This window comes from Polyodon spathula, chromosome 8 (assembly GCF_017654505.1).
Source record: "Polyodon spathula isolate WHYD16114869_AA chromosome 8, ASM1765450v1, whole genome shotgun sequence".
In the NCBI taxonomy this organism is placed as follows: domain Eukaryota; kingdom Metazoa; phylum Chordata; class Actinopteri; order Acipenseriformes; family Polyodontidae; genus Polyodon; species Polyodon spathula.
This window is the reverse complement of record NC_054541.1, coordinates 7979529-7991997: the sequence shown is the minus strand read 5'-3', so window position 1 is coordinate 7991997 and position 12469 is coordinate 7979529. Positions and strand designations below refer to the sequence as shown.

Here is a 12469-nt window from a genome sequence, read left to right as displayed (position 1 = left end):
AAAACCTCATCATAAAACCTCATCATAGGAGCAAAAAGATTTCACTATTGTCTTCATATCCTTACACCATCAGGCAAAAGCCTCAGTCTGTCATGTGATTGGTTCACAATACAGTCAGTCCCGCCCCTTTTCAAAGAGGCGCCCTCCACCTTCACTTATTTGTGTTATTTAATTATTGTGCATCAGCTATATTTAAATTAAATACTGTAAAGCAATAAATATTTACGTCCAAAATATTTGCAAATCACACTCATAAAACCTATTTTGCTCCAAAAATGTTGCCAGCCTGTTGCACTGGTAATAGTATATTCATTCATTATATGTACAGCACTAAGATACTGTTGGCAAAAATAGTTTTTCTCATACTCGAAAAACACATAATAAAAGGCTTGCAAGTATTTATGGCTTTACAGTATATAAGTCATATTTATTATCCAACCTTGCCTCTATTATTATTTGAACTCAAGCCTACGCAAGAGATAATAGAAAACTTGAGTTCGGATGCCGAAACCCGTAATTGCGGGGACAGTAACTTGTTATCAGAAGGGAACCCAGTTTTTACAAGGTGATATCGGCAGGAGTGGTCAGGCATATATATTAATATATATATATATATATATATATATATATATATATATATATATATATATATATATAATGGCATTTTAGCTTTATTTGTAAGATAAATGTGTTTTACTGTAGGTAGTGTTGCCATTTTTTGTGTATTTAGACTTCTTCGGTAAGGGAGTAGCTGAGCAGACTACCAAGCCTTTTGCAAAGGAAGAACTTTTATATCAACCAAGCCAAGAGAAAACGTTGTGTGTTGCAAACAGGAACCATTGTTCATTCTGTGGTTTGTGATTGAAACTGAAGTGAGTAAAGATTCTGAGAAGTAAAGCAGTTAGCACATATATCAAAGCAGGTCTCGATCCTGCTGCAACATACCCACTTTAAAGAATCAGGAACGGAACTGCACAAAGAGTGTTAGGTGTGCCCTTTCCATCTCTTCATCTCGGAAAGGAAATCCTACTCTTCTTTTACTGTCTCAAGTGTGCTTAAATCTGCTTATCCTTTTTAACAAAACAATGGGCACGCGATCAAGTCATTACAATATTATTGGAACAAACACCAAGTTACCTTGTTATACAGTGTAAACATTTAAATAATAGACACAAAGTTGTGGAATATCTGAATTAATTGGTCACCTACGTTAACCAGTCGCCAACAGTGACTGAACATGTGTTACTGCCTAAGCAGTTTATTCAAGGAATCTCCCTCATTTACTGGTATTGAAGATATAAAATCTGTTTTGGGTAGACCTGACTATAGTATAGATAGTACAGGTAGTGTTGTATATATTGTTAATCCTTCCCTACAGAATGCACGTTTGTCTTGATTATAGGCTTAATTGGAGACACAACCCAGCCGGGCAGGATTAGTAAGTGTGCTGTTATTTCTTAATGTCGTTTACTACCTTTCAGTCTTACTGTTAGGAATGAAGATGAGAACCGGCCACGAAGGAAGACCCAGGAGACCAAACTGGAGACCATCCCAAACTGTGAAGCTTGGTGAGCCCAGACATTCTTCTCTTTCATCTTTTTCAGAGCGTACTCTTCTTGGTATGTAAGTTGCAGTCTGTTTCATATGAAAGACAAAAGATACTCAAAAAGAGTGTTTGCTTTTTCTGTAGCTTCAGAGGTCAGTGGGTGAAATTTACAGTTCTGTTATCACAGATTTTTGAGGTTGGTCAAGTTCGTACTTACCAGTGCTCTAGAGGCTAAAGGTATACTTAGATCACCCAAGGGTACATTAGTACTCACTCTTGGACTATTAGCATGATGGATTTTTCAACAGTTGTATTAACTCTCCTTGTTTAGCACCAAACCAACGGCGGAGGAAATACGTCTTTGGGCACAGTCCTTCGACAAGCTGATGAAAAACCCGGCAGGAAGGAATGTCTTCAGGGAATTCTTACGAACTGAGTACAGTGAGGAGAACATGCTGTTTTGGTTGGCATGTGAAGACCTTAAAAAAGAAGTTAACAAATCAGTCACTGAAGAGAAAGCAAGGATGATCTATGAGGACTACATTTCTATACTGTCACCCAAGGAGGTAATACCTAGTTTAATACTGACTTTTAGATATAGAGGGGGGCATGGAGTCAATCAAAAAAATACAGCACTGTTGATGGCCACCCCACGTCATAAAACGCCATTGCATTTATGCATTAAAAATGTGTGCTAACATTCTTAAGATTGCTAGTTTCATTAGAAAATCACCATAGAATATGTAAATTACATGGGTGCTTCATTTCTTGATTGAATCCACCCCACAGTGTGGCCACTCCATAGTACATAAAGACTGTGAAGCAGTGTAGCACCTCATGACTGTGAGATCGGCAGAAGCAAAGATTTGAAAGGGGAATAAGAGCAGCTCATTAGAGCTCCTGTATACCTGACTACAACTGCTCCTGGGAAATAAAACAAAAACACAAGGGTTTTATACAGGGGGCATTAAGGGTGTGGAAACTTTATTTGGAACAAAGGGCCACCTTTTCAAACCATTCCTTCCATTCCTTAATTAACTCGTCTCAATGTTACAAAATGAGAAAACTTGAGAGTGCTTCGTTGTTTGGTTGTAGTTCTGCAAAATCAAAGGGTGTTTAACCTCTTAATTAAACACTGGCGTAAACACTTTAGAAATACGCCCCTAAGTGTCTACATTGTGCAGCTACATGTGTGTTTTCGAAGATTGGGAATTAAATGAATACTTTATATAGTCAGCGTTTTCCAAATATTAAATCTCTAACTGAGCCAGCAAAATGGCATCTGAAAAGACTGCAGAAACACAGCGCACAGCGCACAGGATATTGGACACACAAAGATAGAAACATTAGGAGAATGTTGATGATATTAACGACCCTTTAGGTGTGAGTGACTCGACCAGCCTATTCGAGAGAGACACATCACATAGACAATAAAGCACTTTGGAGGGAAGTAGGTTAAGACAAAAGTAGCTCTGTCTCCAAGGCTAATTGAAAATACTAGGAACAGTGTTTCACAAAGAGCATTACTTTCAGTTCCCTCAGTTCCTTGTTTGTTTTGCTGATTAAGTGTTTAATATTTCTTACTTAGTCTTCTTTGCATCCCCTAGAATTATGTTTAAAGCTGCAGTGTCCTACAAAGCATGCTCTGATTTAATTGAAAATATCATTTCTGTGTGGGGGTCTGTTTAAAACATTATACCGATCACTCACAAAAAGCAGATTTTTTTTTTCCCTGGCTTTTGAGGTGGTTTTTTTTTTTTTTTTTTTTTTTTTTTTTTTAATTCCACAAAAGCATAGACTGATCTAAAACATTAAAAACAAGAGGAGCACTTTTTTCAAACTTAAACCATTTTTTCTGAAAGTAACAATGAACCCTTTAACATACAAGGGTCTTATGTGTCCTATAAATAAAATGATGCTAACTTTCTTGTTTTTGCAATGAGGTGTGTAAAACAGAGTTAACAATTGGTTGGATCTGGTCATCCAAATGGTAAGTTTGCTCGTGGTGCTTGAGTCACTCTCAAATGTATTTTAAGAAGAAACCATTTGAACAACCGCTCAATTCCTTGTGTACCTTAAGGGGTTAAAAAATATGCTCAGAAGTACTGGTGAAAAAAGCCTGTAAAGTTTGGAGCATGGTGTTTGTATTGTTTCTCCAAATGTCTTCCTTTTTAATGTAAACCACTGGAGCAACAGATTAGCAAACCTAGTCTGCAGGTCTCTTATTCCTTCATATTTCTCTTTCATATTTGCATTTGTCTTTGTCTCCAGGTAAGCTTGGATTCCAGAGTTCGCGAAGTTATAAATAAGAAAATGCAGGACCCAACATCTCACACTTTTGACGATGCACAGCTTCAGATCTACACGCTAATGCACAGGGACTCATATCCTAGGTTTCTGAACTCCACTTTATACAAATCTATGGTTCAGAGCACCTCACGCTCATCTTCGGAGTCATAGTGGCCCTTTGTACCCGCTGCACAACCACTGAGGAGAATCCAGAACCTTTGGAGTTCATTTTATAGCCCTTTTAACGCACCATGTCAGAATTGCTGATCTACAGATTAACTGGAAAATACAGGGTCATCATCACGTGACATTCTTTCTCTCCTATCCCGCTACTACGACTACAACTACTACTACTACTACTACTGATTTCCCTGTGGCCAAATGTGTTTTTAAGGAAAATAGTGACGAAGACTGCAATAAGACATTTTCCTACTTAGATGCTCCTGAGGGGGCAGGCTTTTATTGTAAAATATGTTGTTCAGTCTCCATCAAAATAGCCTCTTGGCACACGCAGAAGCCAGCGTTGAGTGTAATACCACACCTTCCTTGAGGTGTGTTTTGATTGATGGAAGTCTTTCTTGTCGAATTTCAAGTATAAGTCTTACTCTGCTTGGCAAATTGATAGCTCACATATAGAAATGTTAGAAATAAATCCACCTGAGGCATTTGTTTCCTGGAATATACAGTATAGGTCTGTATTAAATTGAGATCATAGCAGCGCTGTTGTGTCTGTGCCAGTGTCTGTATAGACATTTTATTTAATGGGCCTTTAGCACTGCTATATCTATAGAGGTGCTATGTTTTTGTATTTAATTCAGGCCATAGTATTAATAGTGGATGTTACCAGAGAGCCTGCTTTTCTCCTCAACAGGTAATAAGTCTTCAAACCCTTTTGTTAATGATTTGCCTCAATCCTAACCCAACAGGATTACCTCTATTAAAGTAAGAGCCTTAGAATTTAGGGCTAGGGTTCTCTCAAGCCTACTTAGAAGTCCCTGATTTAAACTTCTGAGTTGTTTGCTTCCTTTTTAGTAACTTTATTATGTGTTTTTTTTTTGTTTTTTTTTTGTCTGAAAGAATTGTGCTAATGATGATTTGGAGCTTTGAGAATCTAGCCCTCAGTGACAAAGTGCATGAGGCTGATATTGAATAGAAATACATATGGGTTATAAATACAGTGCTTACTTAACAAATAAGCGTTGCTGATTTACTGCACCAAATAGGGTTGCCAATTATTCATCCAGCTGTTCAAAAGTCCTAGTTTTTGCATATTTTATTCTGATCACTAGTTAGTTCCTTAACAACTGGGTATCTTTTTTGTACTGTGTACAAAAGGGGGGGGGGGGACTTATATAATTATTTTCTCTAAATGGATCCTAAGTTGTTAAGTGATCAGTGTAATATACCTAAGAATCTACCAATGGTTAATTTATTGATCCTGACTGAAGTGCTGCCAGCAAACACATCTTGCCACTTCTCAAGAAACATAGAAATTGTTAAATTCTCTATTCAAAATGTCCTTTCATATTTCTGAGACTTGGACTGCCAAAATATATTATTTTTCAATGTTCTTTTTACCACAAAGGTATCATTATAAAAATATTTTATTGTCGTTATCAGTGAATAACTTAAAGCTTTGTCCAGTAGATAAACGTTTCTGCTTCCTGTCTTCGGTTGTAGAGTCATTCCTTTTGGAGAAAAAGAAGTCAATAGCATTGTATTTCTCGACGCAATCAAACTATTACAACACCGTGAAGCACTGTGCATGGGTTTTTAAACAGGTCTTAACTCTTTTTACAAGAACTAAAAAAAAAAAAATAATAATAATAATAATAAATAATAATAATAATAATAATAATAATAATAAAAGTAATAACAACTTTTAGCTACATTTTGAGTTTTCCAAAAAAGGCATCCCAGTGCACGAATTCTAATTATTGAAAAAAAAAGAATAATAAATGAACCAGGTTATTTCTCTCTTGCAAAATGCTATGCGATAAAATGTCCAAATTCAGAACGCCAAAACAGGACATTGACTCAAGTAAGAGCCTTGTTACGCTTACCTGTGCGGCTGAGAGGAGCCTCTTTACAGCGAAGAAAGAAAAAAAAAGATTTATCAACAAAAATGTACTGAAGTTGCATTATCTCTTTTAGGCATAATGTCAGACAATATATATGTATCTATAAAGCCAGGAAAAAAAGGAATACTGCGACTTTATGTGCTATTCGTTTAGAGTAACAAATGCTTCGGGTGTAAAGAACTTATTTTTGTGCTAGAGAGAAGATTGTAGTACTCTATAAGCATATATATATATATATATATATATATATATAACTATATAATATTATATATATATATATTATATATGTATCACATTTACTTTACTTAATGTGACTGCTAGACTGTCATGTTAAGAGCAGTGACAATTTCCTGTTACGTGTGGGCAACGCAGGAACAGCACTGGAAATTTAGTCAAAGGCTATAACTCCAAAACAAGCCCCCTGACCAGTTACCATAGCTTTTTATACATTTGCGAATGTAGATGCCCAGTTTCTGATTATCCATACAGCTGTTGTAATTAGCGACCGTATTTTTGTAAGTCACGATCCACTGCAGTCGATGGAGGAGCTCCTCTTACTGTGTGTCACCGCGCACAGCAGTCATTAATACAGCTGTACGCATTTAAAATAAAAGCCTGCTAATGCTTGTTCAACGGGTAAATCATATTAAACAATAGCCAGCATTAAGGGTACAGATTTGATTTCGTGACTTATAAAATGTTTATAGATGTGGTAGAGTGTCATCTACTGGTTGGACTCTTATCTCCTGTTTGGTATCTGAGCTCCTCGTCTCTTCTTACAATCAGAACACAAGAGTTCACCCTCTTATAACCAGAAGAGGTTACTTTGTATATAACAAGCAAGGTATGGCACTTACAGTACATGCAAGCTACGATACATAGTTTGAACTGCTTATGGAAATTGAAAATGAAAGCACATGCACTTAGATACTTGTGTAATCATATATACTGTACATGTATGCAACTCAAACATGTCAAAGGGGTCTGTTTTAGTGGTCTTAGCAGCAGCATACTGCTATTTTAAATATCATGGTCCTTGAGCTCATGTTCTAACAGTTTTCTTTTTCCATTATTTTTCGTGAGGGGTCAGAAACTCACCCCTGGAGGGAAAGACACAGACTGGTACAGAGTTAAAAGGGGCATCAGTAAAGTAAGACTGCAGACAACCACCTGTAGAAATGGGAAGTTGGATGAAAGTGGTTTTTTGCATCTGGTGGGTAATGCAGTTAGGTTGAACACTCCTTCATGAATTGTAATATTGAAAATGTGTTGTGTTGGTATACATTTTATTTTAAAGTCATGGTTTTTTTTTTTTCCTAAACAATTGTTCCCAGTATACAAGTTTAATCAAAAGTTGGTATTTGTACCTTTTTCCTCCCATTAAATTTTAAATTTCTGATTTCACCATATATTTTATGTAATGTTTTACGACACTGTTCACAAGGATTAGCATGTAACTTTAGCCAGATTAGAATGCCACAGAATATGGTCTACTGACTTACTGTATATGTGACCAGTTTCAATCTTTGACCTGACCAGAAGGATGACTTTTGGACAGTTATTCAATTCTTTTTTTTACAAAGATTAAAAATGATGTTTTAAAAAGATTTAAAAACTGTAGGACCAAGGTTTTTTTATTATTATTATTATTGTTGATTTTATTATTTTAACTTTTAATTTTCTTATTTCGGAAGGTAAGATAACCCAGGCTTTCTATTACATTTCAGTACACAAAGGTCCTAAGTAAGGCTGCTGTGACCTTTTCTGGGTTATCTGTAACCCTTAGTAATGACGAATAGAATTCACTCAGCTCTGCTGCTTTAAATGATTGAAATAAAGGTTTTGTGTACAATACATAGGATAATTACTGCGTCAAAAAAAAGACAAATTCAGTGTATGCCCGAACATTCCACAACGTGTGAACTTTATATAACATAAAATGAGTGCACAAGACATACCATCACCTATCCCATGAACATATGGTAAGCGTACAGTTTAAAGAAGGAAACATAAAAGTTAACCAAGGCGATTTATGTTGCGTGAATATGTGTGGTGCTGTTAGATTACTTGTTCCCATGTCATAGATCTACCATTTTACATTTATAAAAGTAAACTGAGGAATAGTGTAAATAGAATATGTGGTTCTCCCACTTTTAAATGTGTTGAGCGACAAGGGACACAATCATGCCTGTTTATATTTTTTATATATATAAACAACTGCAGAAATGATTTTTAACAGTGTATTACATTCCCACAGCACAAATTGCATTTACCATGTTTCTTTTTGGATAGTCAGTGTCAGTTCATATGAAAAAAGGGTTGGAATAAATCTATATATAAAAATCAGTGTGGAATGTATTCTGAAAAGATGTGTGACAAGGAGCTAGTATGTTACCTACCACATATTGTAAAATGTTACTAGAAAACGTAGTGTAACGTACTGTTGTTAGATACAAAGGTCCTTCCAAAGGGTTGCTGAACAATTTCTTACATTTAACAGTGGATTAAATTGGATAGGAGTGAGATTGCATTGATTCCTCTATTCCTTGATAAATATGATTTTTATATTTCCAACGTGCATGAGACTAAGCCTCAGATAATAGATATTAGACAAAGAAATGGACTAAAATTTACATTGTAAATCACTCCCTTTTTGAAGTGTTATTTGTGCACTTCAGTTGCTTTCCAAGTTTTCTGTGGAACACATTCTCATGTCAAGTCTCCTTCGCTCTCTGTTATCCACTATTAATTTTATTCCAGTACCTACCACGGTCCCAGCTAAACTGGAAGCAACCAATGTAAGTGCCTCAGTACTAACAGTGTTAATTCTTGTTAAGTATTCCTTTGTACATTTTTTTTAAATGTAGATGTCAGTGTTAATACAAATTCAGGTCATTTGACTCTTGAGCCAGTGTACTTAATACTCTTCTCCAGCAATTAAATGGATCACAAGCAGGTTTTGGTCTGGACAACCCCGGATCTCAGCATTTTTTGTTTCCTGTGTCCAGGCTGGACAGCTGGGTAGGGAGGTCTCCTTGGTAGCTAAATGTATCTGTACTGTATCTTTTGACATGTCATATTCCAAATAAAACGCTCCCTCTGTAAGACCACCCCCCCCCCCCCCCCCATATAAATTGGGAATGGGGGTCCCCCAGTCAGTCAGATTCGACCAGAAATCAACAGCCCGCTCTTGACCACCAAATTGTCTGATACACATTACCTGGTGTCTTAAAAGGTGAGCACTTGAGTCATAAGACATCATAAATCCAGACTGCTGATGTCGTAGTGTCTTCTCTTATTGTATGGGTGGTTTGTACAAAAAAAAAAAAAACTGACGATATCTATTGGCATAATCCAACCATTTACAAGTTAGCAGCAGGGTTCTGAATAATATAGTGTTGCACGTCCCCATGTGTTGCTACAACTGTTTAAATAACGGTTTTAATAAGTTTTCTTTTCAATGTTAACATCCTGACAACTTTTTACACTTAAAACTTTAAAGTCTGTTTCAACGCTCTTTTCAAAATGGTTGCTGTAGTACACTGGGGTTTGAGATCTGTCTTCTCAATCACTACAGGAAGAGCGATTTACAAAAAAAAAGAAAGTCCTCTGGCTTTTCTGTTCCGTACCACATCATGGATCGTTATTGCTGTGTTACCTGTTTGACAATGTGGGGCAATAATCCTTACACTATCAGTGCACTACAGCGGACATTTTAAAAAGAGCTTTGAAACAGACTTTAAAGTTATAAATGTAAATAGTTGTCAGGACTTTAACATTGAAAATAAAAATGATAGGTATGTTATTTAAACAGTTGTAGCAACACAGGGGGACGTGTAACGCTATATTTCTTGGAACCCCACTACTTACTTTTTAAATACACTGCTCCAAAACTGTTCTGCAATTCCAATGGGGAGGAGAGAGGAGGGGAGGGAGGAGGGGGCTGATGGCACTTCATCCCCTAGCCTTGGTTGACATCTGACCCCCTCATTTGAGGGAGGTTCCTGCCAGAACAGAAAGCAAGTTACTTCCTGTATGACAAGTTCTCTTTAAACATAACAAACAGTATATCAGAGATAAGTATTATGTGGATTTTCAGTACACATTTCAATGTAATACTTTCTCTAAATTACCCCTGTGGAAAATGCCCGGACACACATAGGGGTTGTATTTCCAATGAATCTTTAGAGCTGATATCTGTCTGGCAGACCTTTTGAGGGCCTTGATTTCACTCCATTCATATTTGGGAAATCACTGATTTCGATTTGAGTAATTATATATATGTGTGTGTGTGTGTGTGTATTGTATGTTAAAGTGCCCAATATTTGACTGCTGTAAAATATGATTATATTTTCTCTCATTTAAACATTTTTGTTAAATGGGTGAACTTGTGCCAGTTACTACACATCATATGTACACGTTTAGGACTGAACATTTGCAGTTTGACCCGATATGTATTTTATAGAAAAAATGCAAAAATTCAGCCAAGCTTGGGGAATGTAGTATAGCAGAAGTTTGTGTGAACGTGTACTCTCCTGTCAAAGCATGCCTGCCCTAGTACATTTACCAGTGGCAGGCATTCTGTAATTGAAAAGTTACCAGAATTGTGATTTGAATCAAGCGATCTCACTCAGTGGACTCTGAAAGTTCATGGACAGTTTTAAAAGGGTTTCACCTCAGCTGAACTGCATGACATTTGAATACACTTTACTGTTTGGAGGAGTAACTTTTAAAGAAGGAAAAATGGTGGAATGGATGCTGCAGCTTTGGAATGTTTCCTTAATTTTGCTGCTATGTTCCCAGTTCAAGACTCATTTATTTAAAACCGTTTATGGGGAAGTCAACTTTTTTTAAAACTGATTTATTTTATGAAGGCCCCTTTTTTATTTCACAATGACTGTCTATCCTCCTTACAGGACCTATTGTAGTTTTGCACCGTGCCAACTTTTGTTTCTACTGTTTGAAAAATAAAAGTTTAAGTTAATTACACACAGTCTTATGGTAGTTTTATTCACTTATAAAATGCATATTTTCTATTTATGTTTTTCAGAATAAAATTATTTAAAGAAATACCAGCAAAGACCTCTGTGTGTCGGCACTGTCTGTCGAAATGTAACTTAACCATCCATGCAAGCCTAAACCATCTTCATTAGATAAACTTTCTCTGTTATCTGGAGCTGACACACAGAAAGCATGGCCGGGGCTAATAATTTAATCCTCTGAAGATTTTACTGTCATATTACATTATACACTACTGGGATTGTTACCAACACCATAGGCTAGATTAACTATGCATTCCTCTAAATACTATAGATGCATTTTTTTTTTTTTTTTTTTTTTTTTTTTTTATTATTTTATAAAGATGCAACAAACTTATTGTTAGAAAGCCATAAATCACAAAGCTAGAGCCCTTGCATTAACATGTGTGGTGTGGTAATTATTACACATCTTGGGTAATAAAATATGCAAATTTAGGACCTGGTACAACAAAAGCCTGGACTGGAATAACCCTTTGCTGCAAGCCTCTGCCATAAATAATTTGTAAGAGTATTGTCCTGAACTGCTTCCTCCTTTTATATTAATGTGTATCCCTGCTGAATTGAAAGTCCTGGGTCTTGGGAAAGGAATTAGTCAGCCTTTTTGTTTTCTAACCAAATGTGTTGTTTCCCCCACTTGAAAAAATAAGCCACTCAATCCTTGGCCCAGTCAAAGCCACAAAAGGGGCCAAGTTACAAAATAACAGAGGGTAACAAAGCAAAGATTTAATACACCCAGAAACACAAAATAGTGCCATCTAGCAGAACAAGGAAGAATTTGTTTTTCTCCCAAAATATAGCTTTAAGCTTTTGTACAACAGTTCTGTAACCAGTGAGGCAGTAGTGCATTCATCTATTATTTCACTGTGCAAAGTATTGTTCTTTTAATGCTTGATTACGTGGCATATAACAACTGCTCATAACTCTACCATCAATTTAAACAACTGTAACATTAAAAACATGCATCTGTCCTATTGAAATACCTGCTACACTCACATTGCAATGCAAGCTCTACCCCTACCCCGTTTAATTTCAATACAGTTTATTGTGGATTGCATTGGGTACATCCATACCTGTGTGCTTTAAAAATATCACATGATGAAAAATAGAGTGCAAAGCAAGCTAAATAATGTGTTTAACCCCATAGGTTCCCATTTTAAAGGGCAACAGGTCTATAAAGCTTCCAATATATTATATATATATATATATTATATATATATATATATATATATAGCTCTGGAAAAAATTAAGAGACCACTGCAAAATTATCAGTTTCTCTGGGTTTACTATTTATAGGTATGTGTTTGGGTAAAATGAACATTTTTGTTTTATTCTATAAACTACTGACAACATTTCTCCCAAATTCCAAATAACAATATTGTCATTTAGAGTTGGTCAAAATAACAAAAAAGACGCAGTGTTGTCAGACCTCGAATAATGCAAAGAAAATAAGTTCATATTCATTTTTAAACAACACAATACTAATGTTTTAACTTAGGAAGAGCTCAGAAATCAAT

At 36.0% G+C, this 12469-nt stretch overlaps 1 protein-coding gene across 3 annotated transcripts in view; it reads left to right on the top strand.

Annotated features, from left to right (window-relative positions):
- rgs19 (regulator of G protein signaling 19) overlaps positions 1–9050 on the top strand; it is a 32053-nt gene extending 23003 nt beyond the window's left edge. Inside the window, exons 3-5 of one of the 3 annotated variants that reach the window (XM_041256568.1) lie at positions 1482–1568; positions 1878–2112; positions 7000–9050. In XM_041256568.1, the coding sequence (XP_041112502.1) occupies positions 1482–1568; positions 1878–2112; positions 7000–7050 (373 nt within the window). In that variant the 3' untranslated portion in view covers positions 7051–9050. Of the gene's footprint in view, positions 1–1481; positions 1569–1877; positions 2113–3817; positions 6116–6999 lie in introns of those variants that run through there. The other 2 variants (XM_041256566.1, XM_041256567.1) reach the window with 2 other exon arrangements.
- The last annotated feature ends 3419 nt before the right edge of the window (positions 9051–12469 follow it).